Here is a 16,921-nt window from a genome sequence, read left to right as displayed (position 1 = left end):
CAATGCTTTATGCTGTACCGATCTGGTCAAGTTGCTGTTCAACAAGGAAAAAAACGCTCCAAAGGATTCAGAATGAATTTCTGAAAATGATTTTGAAGCGTCCTCCTTGGTTTGGTACACTCGAATTACATAGACTTACTGGTGTTGAACCATTAGAAGCTATGTCAAATAAAATTATTAACAATTTTCGACAAAAATCGTTGCAATCCTCAATTGCTACGATAAGCTCTCTTTATAGCCAATAAGTTAGCAATTAAGTTAGTTGTAAGTTTACTTCCCCTTTTCTGACAAGTAGGTTTAAATCCCTACGAATGATAAGTCCTAATTGCGGAAGCAAACAAATCCTAACAATTAAAATTACAAATTTCTAACAGTGTTGAGAAGTCACCATTTGTGATTGGACACTAATACTCATTATTTACTAATATTTATCATAAATACTTAAGCTACTAACAAATCCCCCCCAAAAAAAAAAAAAAAATTACAACAATCTCATGAATAGATTCTGTGAAACTTTATATACACAGAGGAGTGTTTTGCTTATAACTACACTTTGCCAGGAATAACAAAATGACAATCATAAAATTATAATCTTTCCTTGGTAAAGAAAACAAACCAGTCGCAACAACGAAAGTCTAATTACACCATCCCGCACACATTTCTTGGCCAGGCCCGGATTTGAGGGGGGGCAAATGGCCCGGGCCTCCCGATTGAAGGCCCCCCCCCCCTAGTCCTAGGGCGACCTTTTTTTTTGCTCGTCACCTTCCAGAACGTTACCTCTGAATGTATTAAGAAAAGAGGGCCTCACAAACAAATTTGCCCCGGGCCCCCCAGTTCTTAAATCCGGCCCTGTTCTTGGCCATGGATTCAACTTCGGTTGTAAAATTTTACAATTAATTTGTTCACCTGTTTCTCTGGTGTTCAATTCAGCTAAGAGCAACTTGTGCACCCGCTTACTCCAGTGTCACATCGTTTTCCGTATCGCATCCGAATACCAGCAAGTAATTTCACGCTGTCAATTCTAAATCTAGCGAAAGCTATATCAAACCGCCATACACAGGTGCTTTGTATGTAAAACTTTGTAACTGCAAAACAGTGAACTCGCAATCCCACCCGACAGAGGGATGATGAGCTTTGCTGTTTGCGTTTCCCGGGAAGCAAGAGATGGAAACTAACTACACGGAATTTAGTCCTATAAACGGATCAAACTGGAACACTCTTTTTTTGCGCTCCCCATTCTCGGTAGAGTAGAAGTGGTAAAATCTGCAAATGACATTGTGTCAACAAAATTTATTTGTTGAATATTTTGTTCCTGGGCCCACAGTAAATGCTAGTGAATCGGACGGGTGGGGGCATCCCCTCGTGGAAGAATAAAGTTGTAGGAGCTCGAAGCAACAATACTGAATAATTTAACAAGTTTTTCTCTTGGCTTCACCGGCTACATGGTTTAGAGAAGCGATTAGTTGCTTTTCAAGCCAATCGTCGTATGTTCGATTTTAATACACTGTGGCATTTTGAAACTTGCGATTTGATATACACAATTACAATCCAAAAAATTAGAGCTAAACTACTGTACAGTATAGGAAATAAAATTGGATAATTCGAATTGCTTTGGTTGGTTTGGCTTTGAAAGGTGAAAGTTCATGTAGAAATGCTTTCTAACTTTAATGCGGGTTAGCTGGTGGTACAAAGTATTTTGAGGTGAAACAGGTGAACTCCAAATTATACAAATCTATAATCTAGTTATATCTTTGTCATGGAAAGTTTGTATATATAGTAAAACGTACGGAGTGCATCTGATATTGTAAACAATTTCAATTTAAAACATCACCACAGATATCAATACTTACTCCCGTCGCCAGCACTTCCGCTGCTGAGATTTGACACCGCCACCGCAGGATCTGGAACAGGCAGTCCAATTACTCCAGGGACCAAAAACGCTCCTTACGGTCGCATTCACCTGCTGCTGCTGCTGGGGCGAATGGCTTTTGTCTAATCGATTTTTCTCCTCCACAACGTCGGCGGAAACCGACGACGTCGTGGTCGAAACTGTTGCCACTGTCGAGAAAGACGCACTGCTCTTATCGTCGGTGGTTTCATTATTAATTATGGCCGGATGCCGCTCGGGTTTCCGCACGGCAGAGCTGCTGGTTGTGGTGCTCCTATGAACACTGCTGCTTAAATTATAATTGTGGCTTACATTATCCGTCACTGGTCTTGGCAAATCATCATTTATGCGTCCCGGTCGTGCAGATTTGGCAGGATAATTTATACTGGTTACAGAATTAATTTGCTCCGTTGGTGAACCGTGCTGATGTTGTTTCTGCACTAGAAAACCATCCGCAGAAGCAGGTGTCCCCAGCAACGGAATCTCGTTGGATGGTTCCAATTCATTCGTTTGATTGTCGAGCAGGTGGGCCTGGGGCAGAGGTTGTTGCTTTCCGCTGCCGAATAAATTACTATCAGCTGCTACATCATAGCGGTATCGATCAGCCGGTCCACGTTGGATGTCACCTTCCGGTTCGGTAGTGATTTCAACATTAGTGGGCGATTCCGCTCGGGTTAATCCGTACTCATTGTCCTGAACAGCACTGCTATTGACGCTGATATGATTGTTATTAACGTTGCTCGACTCGTCGTTTTCTTTGTTCGGTTGGCTGAATTGTGGTACAAAGGAAATGTCATTCTCCGACAGAGGCTCGTGTTCGTTTTTGAATTTGATTAGCTTTCGCAAGTAGGTTGTCCTCGGGGTGGAACTGGCATTACCATAGTTACGCTTGGCGGCACGTTTTTCAAGCCACTCCTTGTGGATCTGGAATAGAAATGCAAAAAAAATGTTGAATAAATTTCGATAGCATTGCTTATGAAAGGCAACATTTCATTAGAAATGGATACATTGACATGTTTCCAAGAATTCGGTTTGAAATTCTTTTTGAAAACCAGGCTAAAGAAGAGATTATTACACTAATCAGACAGACATCTTTTACATCTATGGGCTTACAACTTACAACCATAATTGATTGGAAGCAAATAGCGAAAAAATTCCCAAGTTGGCTCTAGAGAAAATAATTTTAATAAAGAAATGACATGTAGCAAGCACCGGGTGCAAATGTTTGAGAATCCTTCCAATTTGAACATAACTGCTGATAGATTTTGATAGTTTTGATACTTTTGCAAACGTTCTCGATATATGGGTAAATAAATGTCTGTAGGCGTTCGACAATGTTTGTTGTAGATTTTGGTAAACCAACGATTAAGCACTATTTTCATCAGTCAATGAAAACTGGCCTCAAACTCCTGAATTTTGTTCAATATCAACAACTTCAATAATGTAACATTGATTGTAACATTATACAGTCTCACACGGTTTTTACGACGTTTTCTCAAAAAACGCTTTTTTCCTGTGTAAAGCATATTTAAAGTATTTGACAGTAAAGATAGTAAAGTAAAGTGTTTTTTAAAGACGATTTTCCAAATAACGCCGACTTTTTACGACATTTTTGCCTTTCTCCTAGAAAGGTATAGCAATCACTGGAAAAACCAAAGGTATAAAAGTGGTCCCAATGGCCGAATGTCATATACCACTCGACCCCTTTCGACGAGCTGAGCATTTTCTGTATGTATGTATGTATGTGTGTATGTGTGTATGTGTGTGTGTGTGTGTGTGTGTGTGTGTGTGTATGTATGTGCAACTTTTTTTTCTCACTCACTTTTCTTAGAGATGGCTGGACCGATTTTCATGAAATTAATTGCAAATGAAAGGTCTAGTTGCGCCATAGGTTGCTATTGAATTTCATTGTAATCGGATTTTTAGTTTAGAGGTTATGTATCAAAATGTAAAAATCGCGAAACATCAATATCTCAGAAACCACACAACCGATTTTAATAAAATTGGTTTCAAATGATTGGGCTGTCTCCAGAACTCTTAGATTTTGAATTTCGTAATGATTGAACATATGGTTCAAAAGTTATGTAAAGAAAAGTTATCCTGAGGTTGTTTAAATTCACTCATTTTTCTCAGAGATGGCTGAACCGATTTTCACAAAATTAGTGTCAAATGAAAGGTCTAGTTGCCCCATAGGTTGCTATTGAATTTAATTGCAATCGGATTGTAACTTTGTCAGTTGTTCATGAAAATGTGAAATCACATAATGAAAGTAAACATATTGACTTCCTCCTAACGATCACTGGCTAATTAAAAGGTAGAAAAGTGATCCAAATGGCCGAATGTCATATACTACTCGACTCAGTTAGACGAATCGAGCATTTTCTGCATATAAGCATGTACAGGTGTATATGTTTGTGTGTGGGTGTGTACGTGTGTATGTGCACCTTTTTCGCACTCACTATTCTCAGAGATGGTCTGACCGAACAGATTTCAATGAAATTAATTGCAAATGAAAGGTCTAGTTGCCCTATAAGACCCTATTGAATTTTATTGTAATCTGATTTCTAGTTTAGAGGTTATGTATCAAAGTGTAAAAATCACGAAACATCAATATCTCAGAAACCACACATCTGATTTGATTAAAATTAGTTTCAAATGAACGGGCTACCTTGAAAACCCTTAACTTTTAAATTTTATGAAGATTGAACGTGTGGTTCAGAAGTTATGGAAAGAAACGGGTTCTGGAGACTATTTAACCTCACTCATGTTTCTCAGAGATGGCTGGCCCGATTTTTATAAAATTAGTGTCATATGAATGGTCTTGTTGCCCCATAAGACCCTAATGATTTTTTCTACAAACGGATTATTACTTTGCCTGTTATGTTTGAAAATGTGAAATCCAGCTATGCAAAGAAACATATTCCAAGACAACTTACTTGGACTCACTCATATTTCTCAAAGATGGTTGACCCGATTTCCACAGAATTAGTATCAAATAAAAGGTCTACCTACCTCATAACACCCTATTGAATTTTGCAGTAATCGGACTGTAACTTCGTCTGTAATGTATCGAAATGTGAAAATCACGAAACTTCATTATCTTAAAAACTACACAACCGATTTGAACAATATTGATATCAGATGAACGGGCTAGTTAAGGGTTAACTGATGAATTATGATTGAACACGTGGTTTCAAAGTTTGGCTGCCCCATACGTTACCTTTTTATTTGATTGTAATCAAACTTAAGCAAGCGTTATGTTTTAATTTGTAAAACAACGAAAGTCTATTATCTCAAGTATTACACGACTTATTTGAACATAACTAGTGTCATACAAATGAGTCATCTCTCAAACTTACAAAAAACAAACTTCATAACAATTTGATATGCTTTTTAAAAGTTTTAGAAAAAAAAGAAATTCAAAGACTATTCAACACTTTACCTGCTTCGATCAATATATATGGCCTCAACATGATTTAAATGTGGTATCGTACTATTTGAACGTTCCCGGCATCGCTCGTGATTAAATTGTTTAAGAGTCATTGCATTTATTTCGCTATTTCTTAAGTACTAACATTACGTCAAATTTCATATTTTATACTTTAATTACAACATCAATATTTTAGAACCCAAAGAGTGGATAAACATTTATTGGATTTAGGCATTCATGTAAATCTATTTTACAAATAATAAGTTTGAATGAGAAAGGCTGAGTCTGACCGCTAGGTGGATTAATTTAGGTTTTTTTAAATAACGCGGTTTTTACGACGATTTTCCAAATAACATGATTTTTTTGAACAGTTTTTTTTTGCACAAGAATTTTTTATGATCTTTTTTACATGCCTTTTTTGTACGGTTTCTCGATTTTTTTGCACAGTTTTGTTCAAACGGGACGTATCCCCCGTGCAAAAAGAGAATCGGGTGTAATGTTATAGTACGACGAAATACCAATTCACTAATGCTCATCTGAGATGATTGGGCTAAAATTTTGCGCATTTTCATTCAATACCACTCCTTACGAATTTGTTTTTGGATTAAATCTATGAAACCGCATGATTTACAACATAACCTTATGATTTCTCAACCTTTCTATGATTATGGTTAGGGTTTGCAATCCCGGGAAGGTTTTCCGGAAAATACCTTTTCCCGGGGTTCCCGAATCCCGGGAACAAAAATATTGATTCCCGGGATTCCGGAGTCCCTTGAAAAATTCCGCAAAGTTCACTGTAGTTTTCCATGAAAAAATGCACTAAAGGAAATACTCTCTCAAAACACGAAACTGACGTTGCCAAACTGTATAGTTAGTGCTGCTAACGTGGGCATTACACGAAGCAAATATTTGCTTGAAATGATGGTCAATATTTGTTCGCCTTGTATTATAGAGTAAATTGCTCCAATTTTTCGTCATTAATATTTGCTGTTTTATTCAAAAACCGAAAAATCAGGCCATTTTTTGCTTTCTAATGTCATTCTTTGCTAGTTAATGAGCGGATTTTTAAATTGATAAAATATATACCTGTAAATTGATGAACAATTTTGAAACCCATAGAAAATCAGAAAATGGCAAAATAACGTTCCAGTTAATCAATCCAAATTTTTACACGGAATCCTACTCTCTAATCAATGGCGAGAGCAACTTTAAAAAAGTTTGAATGTGCAAAGAGACTTTGCTACTGTTCAAGCAAACAGAGTTTTGAGCAAATATTTGTAACAGTGTAATAGTATTGCAAATATTATCCCGAAGAAATATTTTGCCCAAAAAAAGGCGTACCAAATATAGCGAATATTTAACCCAGCTGCCCTTTTCCAAACACTAAGTTTTCTCTTCAACAAAGTGAAGGAATTGGACACTTCAGTTTTTTTTATAAAATGTAACAAGAGCTGAAATCAGTGATTTGGAAGTATTCCAGCGACACCACCGGTGATTTATAGGTTTAATCAAAGTTTTACAGAAGAGATTACATTATCTTGGTTTAACGCAGAGGCGTCAGCGGATCTAAAGCGATTGTTTGACGACATGAAAATCCTGAAACCTCTTCTTCTGCAAATATTTGTAACAAAAGTCGGTCGCAAAGTTCTGAACTTGAATATGCTTCGTTTTTTTTTTCAATTAGTTTTTTATGCGAATTGGTAATGAAATTGTAAACGATTATTTTAAGTTTAGTAAAGCGGGCAATGTATGTAGTTTCGCGGGAATGCGAAGATGAACGGGAATAGAAGGTGTGACTAGAATTAGATAAAATTTTCCCTCGTCCAGACGGGACTCGAACCCGCAATCTCCGTTGTCTCCGGCAAGGTGTTTTGGCCAATTAAACTACTGGGTAAGGGTAACTCTTCCTAAGATCAATGTCGAATCACCCTCTACTATTGTGTTCCCGCATCTCAGCACGCCGCGATTTTTATTATTTATTTGTTATCTTTATTTGTACGATTACGATTATTTATTTGTTACCTTTTATGAATAAGCTTTATTTTAAATCCCTTTTTGCTAAGATTTTTTTTATTCCCGGTTCCCTGGAATTCCCGGGAAATGAGAGTTTTTATTCCCGTTTCCCGGGAAATCAATTTCCGGGAATATTGCAAACCCGAATTATGGTCAATATTTGCAAGTACTAAGATGCAGAATGCGGAACACAAATATTTTTTTTCTTCATCTATGGAACACAAATATAAAAGGAAAGAGACAAGAAGTAATAGATAAACAAATTCCTCAAGTATAAAAATGAAGATATTGTATATCGTTTATCGTAGCTGCAATTATTGAACCGAATTGCACGACTAGCCACAGAGTCACTTTGAAGGAAACATAAATACATAAAAAGAGCACAATTAAAATATGAAAAGTAAGGGGGGGACCCTACTCTGGAAAGTTGAAAAATAATGAATTTTTGTGATTTTTTTTCGGTAATTAAAATTCTGACTATTGACCAAGGTATATTTAAAGATTTATTTTGCAAATCGTGAAAGCAAATATAGTTAGTATTTCGCTGTTGGCAGCGTTTTTCACGAAGTTATGTTTTTTCAACTGGAGGTAAGTTTTTCATGGCATTTACTGACCCGATTTTGCTGAAACTTTGTTTTAGCGTGTAAAAATGGTTCATCTAACTTGTTACATAACCATTAATCGACATCTGACTTTTTCAATTTTTTATGATTTTTTAAATAGTGATTGTTCAAATGGCCGCCATTTCAGAGAACGGCTATGTAACAAGTTAGATGATCCATTTTTACATGCTAAAAAAATTCATCCAAATCAGTTCAGTAGATGCTGAGAAAAACTTACCACCAGTTAGGTACTAATTTAGAGAGAGCATTAACGTTCCGCACTACCAACAGCGTAATGCTAAATATATATGCATTCACGGCATGCAAAATACATCTTCAAGTATGCCCTAATTAATAACCAATATACCCGAACACTTCACTTTACTCCAAACATTCGAAAAAAGAATCACGAAAATTCATTATTTTTTCGACCTTCCAGAGTAGGGTTCCCCCTAGAAGCGAAATTATATACAAATAATTATTAAACTTGAACCTACTAACTGGTCTTGAAGTACGAAGCTAGCCTCAATAAGCCAGTCATCGTACGTTCGTGGCCCGGCTCGGGAGAGACTGTTGGTTTCAGTAGGGTCGTAGCGCTAGTCCCGTAATTGTCCTGTACTCTAACAGTTGGCTGCGAAGTCTGTGTATAATAAACAGTAAGTCAATTTCCGATACGGAATGTAGCACACCACGGCTTTGCTAATTGTTAAACTTATAAAAATAGTTTTGGAGAAAAACTTACAACGAATGATTTCATTCCATTACATCATTCTCTCAAAGGGGGAAGATGTATCACTTCTAGATAATTTCGAGCGTCAATGACTTGAAACATAAATCTCACCCATGAAACCTGAAAATCATAATCGGCTAGTGAGCAACCTCTCAAAATCAATAGAATTGTAGAGAATGTACAAATCTAACGTAATTCTCTACATTCAATGTAGAGTTGTATGCCAACAGTCAATCAGTAAAGCAACGTTAATGAAAAAGAAAGGACATCTGCCTGGTTCTGGAAATGCCCTTTTTTCTCTGTGTAGACATATCACTGCGACCAGAGACATTTGATCTAATGTGATATTGCCCAGGTGTTTTCTGTACTCTGCACTTCGTTTTTTTTTTTTGTGATACGATGTTATTTAAATTCGTGCCGGTGTATGCGTGTATTTTTATCATTACGTTTCAAGCTTACTGCTTTACTATACCGAGCCTCTCTCTATCTTACCAATTTAACCAAATTACATTTTCCTGGAGAGAGATCTCACCTAACGTTCCTCTTTGGCTAGGTTTATTTTAAGACGGACTTATTATGTCAAGAGGAAGGAGTGCCAATGTCGCCAATTACAATTCCCTGGGGAGAGTTAATATTCCTCTGGTCAGTTTTATTGTATAGACTATGTTATTCGAACATACATTTTTATTCAGGTAATCTGTCTGCTCCATCTCAATGTTTAAACCTAAACATCAAACTAAGCACAACTCACAACAAACTTTCATACGCGTATCGAAAGATGGGAAAGATTTCAGTTGAATAACGACGTGCATTCGTGCACAGATGGTGTACGGTTCCAGGATTATCACTCTTACGGACCTGCCACGGAGCGGACGAAAAAAGGTTTCTCTAAGGCGTAAGGTGCCTCAGTTCGCGATGTGTCCAAAAAGCTGATCATGAACACCTCGAAGACCAACCCAAAGGAGGATGGAGCTCATGACGTACAAGAAACAAAAGTAGCAAAAAAGAAACCCTACGCATGTAACCAGCGTGAAACCAAAGGTGCGAAGGCTGTACGACACAACGGCGAAACGTTTTCAAAGTTGGACCATAAAGTATTACCGGGATCGCACACACAATCACACAATTCATTAAAATTATGATGTTGACAATGTGGAAACTTCAGCTCTCACTTAAAAATTTGAGAAAAAGGTGATAGTGTGGCAAGCAATTCGCTCTTGCGGTAAATTTATAAAGCCTTCCATCGTATATGGATCAATGAAAGCGGTTTTTTATGTAAATCAATGCTTGCTAAATATTTGTTGTCACTGATTAGCCAACATGACACTCCTGTAATATTCTGACTCGACCTTACTTCGTGTTATTACGCTAAGTTGGCCATGGACTGGTACTAATCGGCAAACGTGATAATTGTCCCCACAAACATGAATTCCCTATATTCGAACATACATTTTTATTCAGGTAATCTGTCTGCTCCATCTCAATGTTTAAACCTAAACATCAAACCAAGCACAACTCACAACAAACTTTCATACGCGTATCGAAAGATGGGAAAGATTTCAGTTGAATAACGACGTGCATTCGTGCACAGATGGTGTACGGTTCCAGGATTATCACTCTTACGGACCTGCCACGGAGCGGACGAAAAAAGGTTTCTCTAAGGCGTAAGGTGCCTCAGTTCGCGATGTGTCCAAAAAGCTGATCATGAACACCTCGAAGACCAACCCAAAGGAGGATGGAGCTCATGACGTACAAGAAACAAAAGTAGCAAAAAAGAAACCCTACGCATGTAACCAGCGTGAAACCAAAGGTGCGAAGGCTGTACGACACAACGGCGAAACGTTTTCAAAGTTGGACCATAAAGTATTACCGGGATCGCACACACAATCACACAATTCATTAAAATTATGATGTTGACAATGTGGAAACTTCAGCTCTCACTTAAAAATTTGAGAAAAAGGTGATAGTGTGGCAAGCAATTCGCTCTTGCGGTAAATTTATAAAGCCTTCCATCGTATATGGATCAATGAAAGCGGTTTTTTATGTAAATCAATGCTTGCTAAATATTTGTTGTCACTGATTAGCCAACATGACACTCCTGTAATATTCTGACTCGACCTTACTTCGTGTTATTACGCTAAGTTGGCCATGGACTGGTACTAATCGGCAAACGTGATAATTGTCCCCACAAACATGAATTCCCTATATTCGAACATACATTTTTATTCAGGTAATCTGTCTGCTCCATCTCAATGTTTAAACCTAAACATCAAACCAAGCACAACTCACAACAAACTTTCATACGCGTATCGAAAGATGGGAAAGATTTCAGTTGAATAACGACGTGCATTCGTGCACAGATGGTGTACGGTTCCAGGATTATCACTCTTACGGACCTGCCACGGAGCGGACGAAAAAAGGTTTCTCTAAGGCGTAAGGTGCCTCAGTTCGCGATGTGTCCAAAAAGCTGATCATGAACACCTCGAAGACCAACCCAAAGGAGGATGGAGCTCATGACGTACAAGAAACAAAAGTAGCAAAAAAGAAACCCTACGCATGTAACCAGCGTGAAACCAAAGGTGCGAAGGCTGTACGACACAACGGCGAAACGTTTTCAAAGTTGGACCATAAAGTATTACCGGGATCGCACACACAATCACACAATTCATTAAAATTATGATGTTGACAATGTGGAAACTTCAGCTCTCACTTAAAAATTTGAGAAAAAGGTGATAGTGTGGCAAGCAATTCGCTCTTGCGGTAAATTTATAAAGCCTTCCATCGTATATGGATCAATGAAAGCGGTTTTTTATGTAAATCAATGCTTGCTAAATATTTGTTGTCACTGATTAGCCAACATGACACTCCTGTAATATTCTGACTCGACCTTACTTCGTGTTATTACGCTAAGTTGGCCATGGACTGGTACTAATCGGCAAACGTGATAATTGTTCCCACAAACATGAATTCCCTATTGTCCTGAAATTCATCACATTTGATTCCATGTTCGCCAACATTTCTAACCAGCGGATACCGTAGAAAAATTCAAACGAGAATTAACAAGAGCGTCTAAAATCGTTGCCAGTGACGTAGTGTGGTATGGTAACTTTGAAAATATCGAAGAGACAGTAATCTAAATCGATGACTATCATGTAGCAAAACGGGATTAGAAAAACAGTGCCTTCGCGCGCTCACGCCACTCACCCTTAAATACGACTTGCGTTGAATAAGTGCTTTCGTGCTATCTTCAGCGATACCGCTTACTGTGCAACGCGCGTGCTGTTTAAATAAACTGTTGTGTACTTTAGTCAATATTCAATTTGAAAACAACAATCGAATTGTTGCTTATCGCATGACAAACAGTAGGGTGCCAATGGAAATCGACTTCCAGATCTTCGTGTAGCGGTAGGTATCAAAAGTTTTGTCTTCTTGAAAAATAAATCACCGTGAAAATTCCAGCACAATCATGCAGCAACCTTCCCAGGTAAAGTCACAAAATTTCATTCACACAGACAGACAGACATTCGAAGCCGCCTTCTGTTGTGTAGTCTGAAATAGTATATTTTCTTGATATTCATTCGCTGGAATAACCTGCTGATACTAGACACCTTGTTTCCTGTGGAAGAAAGAACGACGGCCGCAGAACAGTCAAATAAGTAGTTAGTAGTTACTTTTTTGGTAACTATAAGTGATAGAAACAAAGCCACGAATTAAAAGGCTGAATATTGAATGTTAAGAAAATTAATGTTATATTTCAGGGAATATCAGGGAAATCAGGGAGTTTATTTTAAAACTTTTTTGCCACCCTGTTTACTTTTCTAACCGATAAAAAAGAAATTTTTATGCCACATGTCTTAAAAATGCATGCTGTCGCTTAAAAAATTTCTTTACAGAATCGACTTTTTGAGAGCCTGATAGACTTTCCCAGAAAAAAAATTTTTTTGAAGATTTTTTTTGGAGACAACATAGGATCTCGAAGTTTCAAGCATTTTTAAGACACTTGGTTTTGGAAAAAAAACGATTTCGACAATTTCATATCGACATTTTCTGTGCATTTTTACATCGGTGAAAAATGTGAAATTTTGATCACATTGATGCTTTACAGCCTGAAGTCCAGAATTGAGCTGAATTGTATGAGGATCTATTTTTTTTTTTTTTTGAGAAGGCAAAGGTTTTGTTTCCATATATGCAATTCAATGCAGAACCCTGACATAAAAAAAAAGATCGAAGGCTCTGGGGGGAGGGGGGTTTAAAACTGCCAAAAACAACACCCATACCTTATTAATTCATATCTCGATGGTTCCTTGACGAATTTTCAACCTTTAGGTACCAATGAACTCGGAATGAATTCTCGTGTATGGGCACCATATTGACCTAAAAGAAACAAGATGTCAAGAAAAGGGCTACGCGTTGTAAAAAAGGTACGTTTTGACACACACTCCTGAAATCCGGAACATTTCCGGTTAGTCATGTCTAGTTCTGAAGTAACACTAGCATAGTCTTCCAGTAAAATAAAACCCGTTTCGTCAAAATTGATTCATTTCTCGTGGAGCTCTGGCCGTTTAAAAATTGAGAAAAGTTTGTCTATCTCAATCGTTTTGTACACCCCCTGTATACGTAAGAGGAAAAGTTGAAGGAAAAAATATAAAATACTATTTTTTTAACGAACTGATGGTGAAACTTCCTTTCTGGGACGGTCTATAAGAATAAATTATTTTGTCGAGAAGAAGGAGTTTTATAGAAACCTCGTTCCTCCTGCCAATACCCCGTCACAATCAAAATTCCCTGAAAAATCTTTTAAGGTGAAATGGTATTGAAGCCAAAAACAGCCGATTTCGAGCCACCACTTCGAATTTTCAGAAGTACAAGACTCGAAAATAGATAACGTGCTCCTTATGAAAACGCTATTTTATGTTTGCTTCAACGCAACTTTTACAGATTTTCACATGTGACGTATTAACAGTTACCGAGTCTTGTGTTTTTGAAAATGCGAAGTGATGGCTCAAAGTCGGCCATTTTTGGCTTCAATACCGTTTGGCCGTTAAGCGCTAAACCTCTGGTCAGTTTATTATAAGTAGGACTTTATATTTTGTCAAGAGGAAGGAGTTTTATCGAAAATTCGTTCCTCCAACCAATATCACGCCATAATTACAATTCGCTGACAAGAACTATTATACGGTGCCAGACCAGTTTTATCATAAGAGAGACTTATTTTTGTTAGGAGGAGAGTCAACAGGGGCGCTGTAGAATTCAGCTTGAAGAGAGGGTATGTAATGGAGAGCCTGAGGCCGATGACATAGTTAACGCGAAAAGGGTCGCAAAGCGATTAACCTTGCCGTGGTTAAATGTACAGGAGGGTGTCCCAAAATAAAATGGTTGTTGAAAAAGTCAAGGTGCTCAGCCCTAAAATGAAAGATAATTTTATTTATAGCATTTTTGTAGAACATTTCGACTTTCTAAAATATTGTTTTCAGGTTGCCCAGACGTGATTTATGAAAAAATGACTTTTTCAGCTACAAACCCACTCTTTTGCACTTTTTTCAATTCTGTTCGCTTCCTAAATTTTTCCATATATTTTTTTATTTTTGTGGGGTTGTTTTTGAATATTTTGCATGGTTTGGTTCAGCATTTCATTCAGTTTTATGACTCCCAGAGCCCATTAAACATCACAAAAAAAAATTTTTTTCTAATAATTTTTAGATAAAACCCTACAAAACACAACTAAAAAAAATTTGTGATCAAGAACTGAAATTTTCATTGCAAAGCGGGATTTTCGACGAAAGTTTACATGCAAAAAGATACTTGATATCTTATCGGGTAGCTGAGATATTGGCATTTATGTGTGGCATATATTTGATGGAAAACTATGCATTTTAACAAATATGTTGAATAACAAATGCATTTTTGGATGGCTGATAACTTAGTAGAAGGTTTCAAAATTTGGAAAAATCTGCGAAAAAAGTTAGAACGAAAATTATGATTTTTCGTGCCTTCTAATAGAAAACTCAATGTTGCTCGTAATATGTAAGAGATAGAAAGATGATGTCTTCAGTAAAGTTTCTTGTTTTAAGATAACCTAAAACTTTGTCGAGGACACCTTGCGTCTATCTCATTCTGATTAAAAAGTAAATTTTTTATCTCACTTATTGGTGGATCACCCTTCTTTCTACATTAAAAGATGCATTTTTGAATATCCTGGAACTTCTCCGAACATACCTCATGGCTATAATCAACATTTGAATAACTATTCAGAAAATTATACGCACAAACGGCAAAATAAAACACTGTGCAATGGAGATATTGAGCTTTAGTGGCATTTTTGACAAAATGCATAGTTTTCCATCACATGTAAAAACGCCAATATCTCAGCCCCCCGATAAGATATCAAGGATCTTTTTACCTTTGTTATACTATTACCTTTGTTATACTAAACAAAGGTTATAAAATCGGTCGAAAAACGCGAAATAGATCCAAGATCCGGATGGCCGAATCGTATATACCATTCGACTCAGCTCGACTAACTGAGCAATGTCTGTTCGTGTGTATGTGTGTGTGTGTATGTATGTTGTCTGTATGTATGTGCCGCAAAATACTAACGCACCTTTCTTACAGAACGCAATATCTGATTTTGATGATCTTATACGCAAACGAAAGCTACTGTGCTCCCCCAGAATGCTACCGAGTGGATTTTTGATTAGTGGCTTAGTTCTCAAAATATTGATCAAAGAGTATTTTTTACATAAGATATTTAACTTTTAAGGCAAAATGAATGGCATGGAGAGCCATGTGTTATACACCAATCGACTCAGATCGACGATCTGAACAATTCCTGTATGTATGTGTATGTGTGCTTGTATGTATGTATGTGTAAATATGTTGTTTATATGTATAGTATATCAGAATCGAAACAAAAAAAATTACAAAACAAACGCTCATTTTACAGAACGCATATTCCGATTTTAATGTTCGCATGCTCAAATGAACGCCCTAGAGCTTTTAAAAATCATCCTAAGTGCGATATTTGATTGGTAGCTTAAACTGTAAAAATTTGACCAAAGTTTCTTTCAGACATGGGATATTTTACTTTTTGGATAATTCATCTCTCTCTCCCTGCTCTCTGTTCTTCTCTATCCCTCAATTTATTTATTTTTCGTATCGCTAATTATTTCTTAAAAGAAAACAACAATCATCGACAACATTGCATAATTTTTACACTCTTCGTAGTGCGTCTTAACTGGTGTAAATAAATTACTCTTTAACTTTTTCTTAAAAATTTGAAAAGATTTCAGAGGAAACTGCAATGCTCACTTAGCTCCTTTTCTGCCTTGCGAAGCTTCAGTCCTCACTTTCTTCAAAATATATATTAAATTGCACGTTGAACCCAGATTTGCGAAGAATAAAATCTTCTACAGCTTTCTGGAGCCAAACATTGTAGCAAAATCTGAACTCTTAGAGTTCAAATGTAACACAATTGCAGATATTTTGAGAAGCTTTATCAAAGATGTACATATAGACCTATTTACGTACGAATATGTTAGTGCCACCCGTTTGCAATGCTACATTTTGAACAGCTGGAAAACTTTTCAGTAGAACACTTATTCTATGTTTTGAATTCAGTTCTGAATATACTTTTGACTCGTGACCAGGAATATACAGTTGATGGTGAACTTAATTGGCAAAATAAGGAAAAAGTGTTGAGAAATTGTGAACATCGAGATGCGATGATTTACAGTTTGGATGAAACTGAAGCAACTTTATATGGCTATACACGCTTACTAGTGTGTGCAGGTGTAAAGTTACTTATCTCTATGATATGATACACTATGCTCATGTAAGATATAAATAAGACTAAGTGCAAACAGAGTGTCCATGTTATTCCGCTTCTCGTTATTGCAGCAAGTTTTAGAAAGTCTTCATTTCGAAATTTATCATACAGCCTAGACCTTCGAAAAGAATAATATTCTCCACTACACTCTGAAAATCAAAATTCACAAATGTCGTAAAAAACCTTTATTTTCAGATAATGCATTTGAGATAGAATTAAATTGACAGCTTTTATGAATAGTTTTTTTCCTGGATAATTCTGAACTATAATTTTTCGGGAACAGGTTTGTAGAAATTTGCTTCAATTCGTAAAAAATATAAGATGCTCCTGCCATTTCTAAAAATAAAGCGGAAGTGATATTCAAACCTGAATTATGGGGATTTAAAAAAAAAAGAACTGCATTAAACTAACATACATATTTGCTGTTCTAGTA

At 36.8% G+C, this 16,921-nt stretch overlaps 1 protein-coding gene across 1 annotated transcript in view; it reads right to left on the bottom strand.

Annotated features, from left to right (window-relative positions):
- LOC129726412 (thrombospondin type-1 domain-containing protein 4) overlaps positions 1 to 16,921 on the bottom strand; it is a 287,959-nt gene that overhangs the window by 151,623 nt on the left and 119,415 nt on the right. The window contains exon 3 of the mRNA XM_055683060.1: positions 1,851 to 2,812. Within this exon, the coding sequence (XP_055539035.1) occupies positions 1,851 to 2,812 (962 nt within the window). The remainder of the gene's footprint in view (positions 1 to 1,850; positions 2,813 to 16,921) is intronic.

This window comes from Wyeomyia smithii, chromosome 3 (assembly GCF_029784165.1).
Source record: "Wyeomyia smithii strain HCP4-BCI-WySm-NY-G18 chromosome 3, ASM2978416v1, whole genome shotgun sequence".
In the NCBI taxonomy this organism is placed as follows: Eukaryota; Metazoa; Arthropoda; class Insecta; order Diptera; family Culicidae; genus Wyeomyia; species Wyeomyia smithii.
The sequence above is the reverse complement of the archived record's forward strand: the minus strand, read 5'-3'. Positions and strand labels throughout refer to the sequence as shown.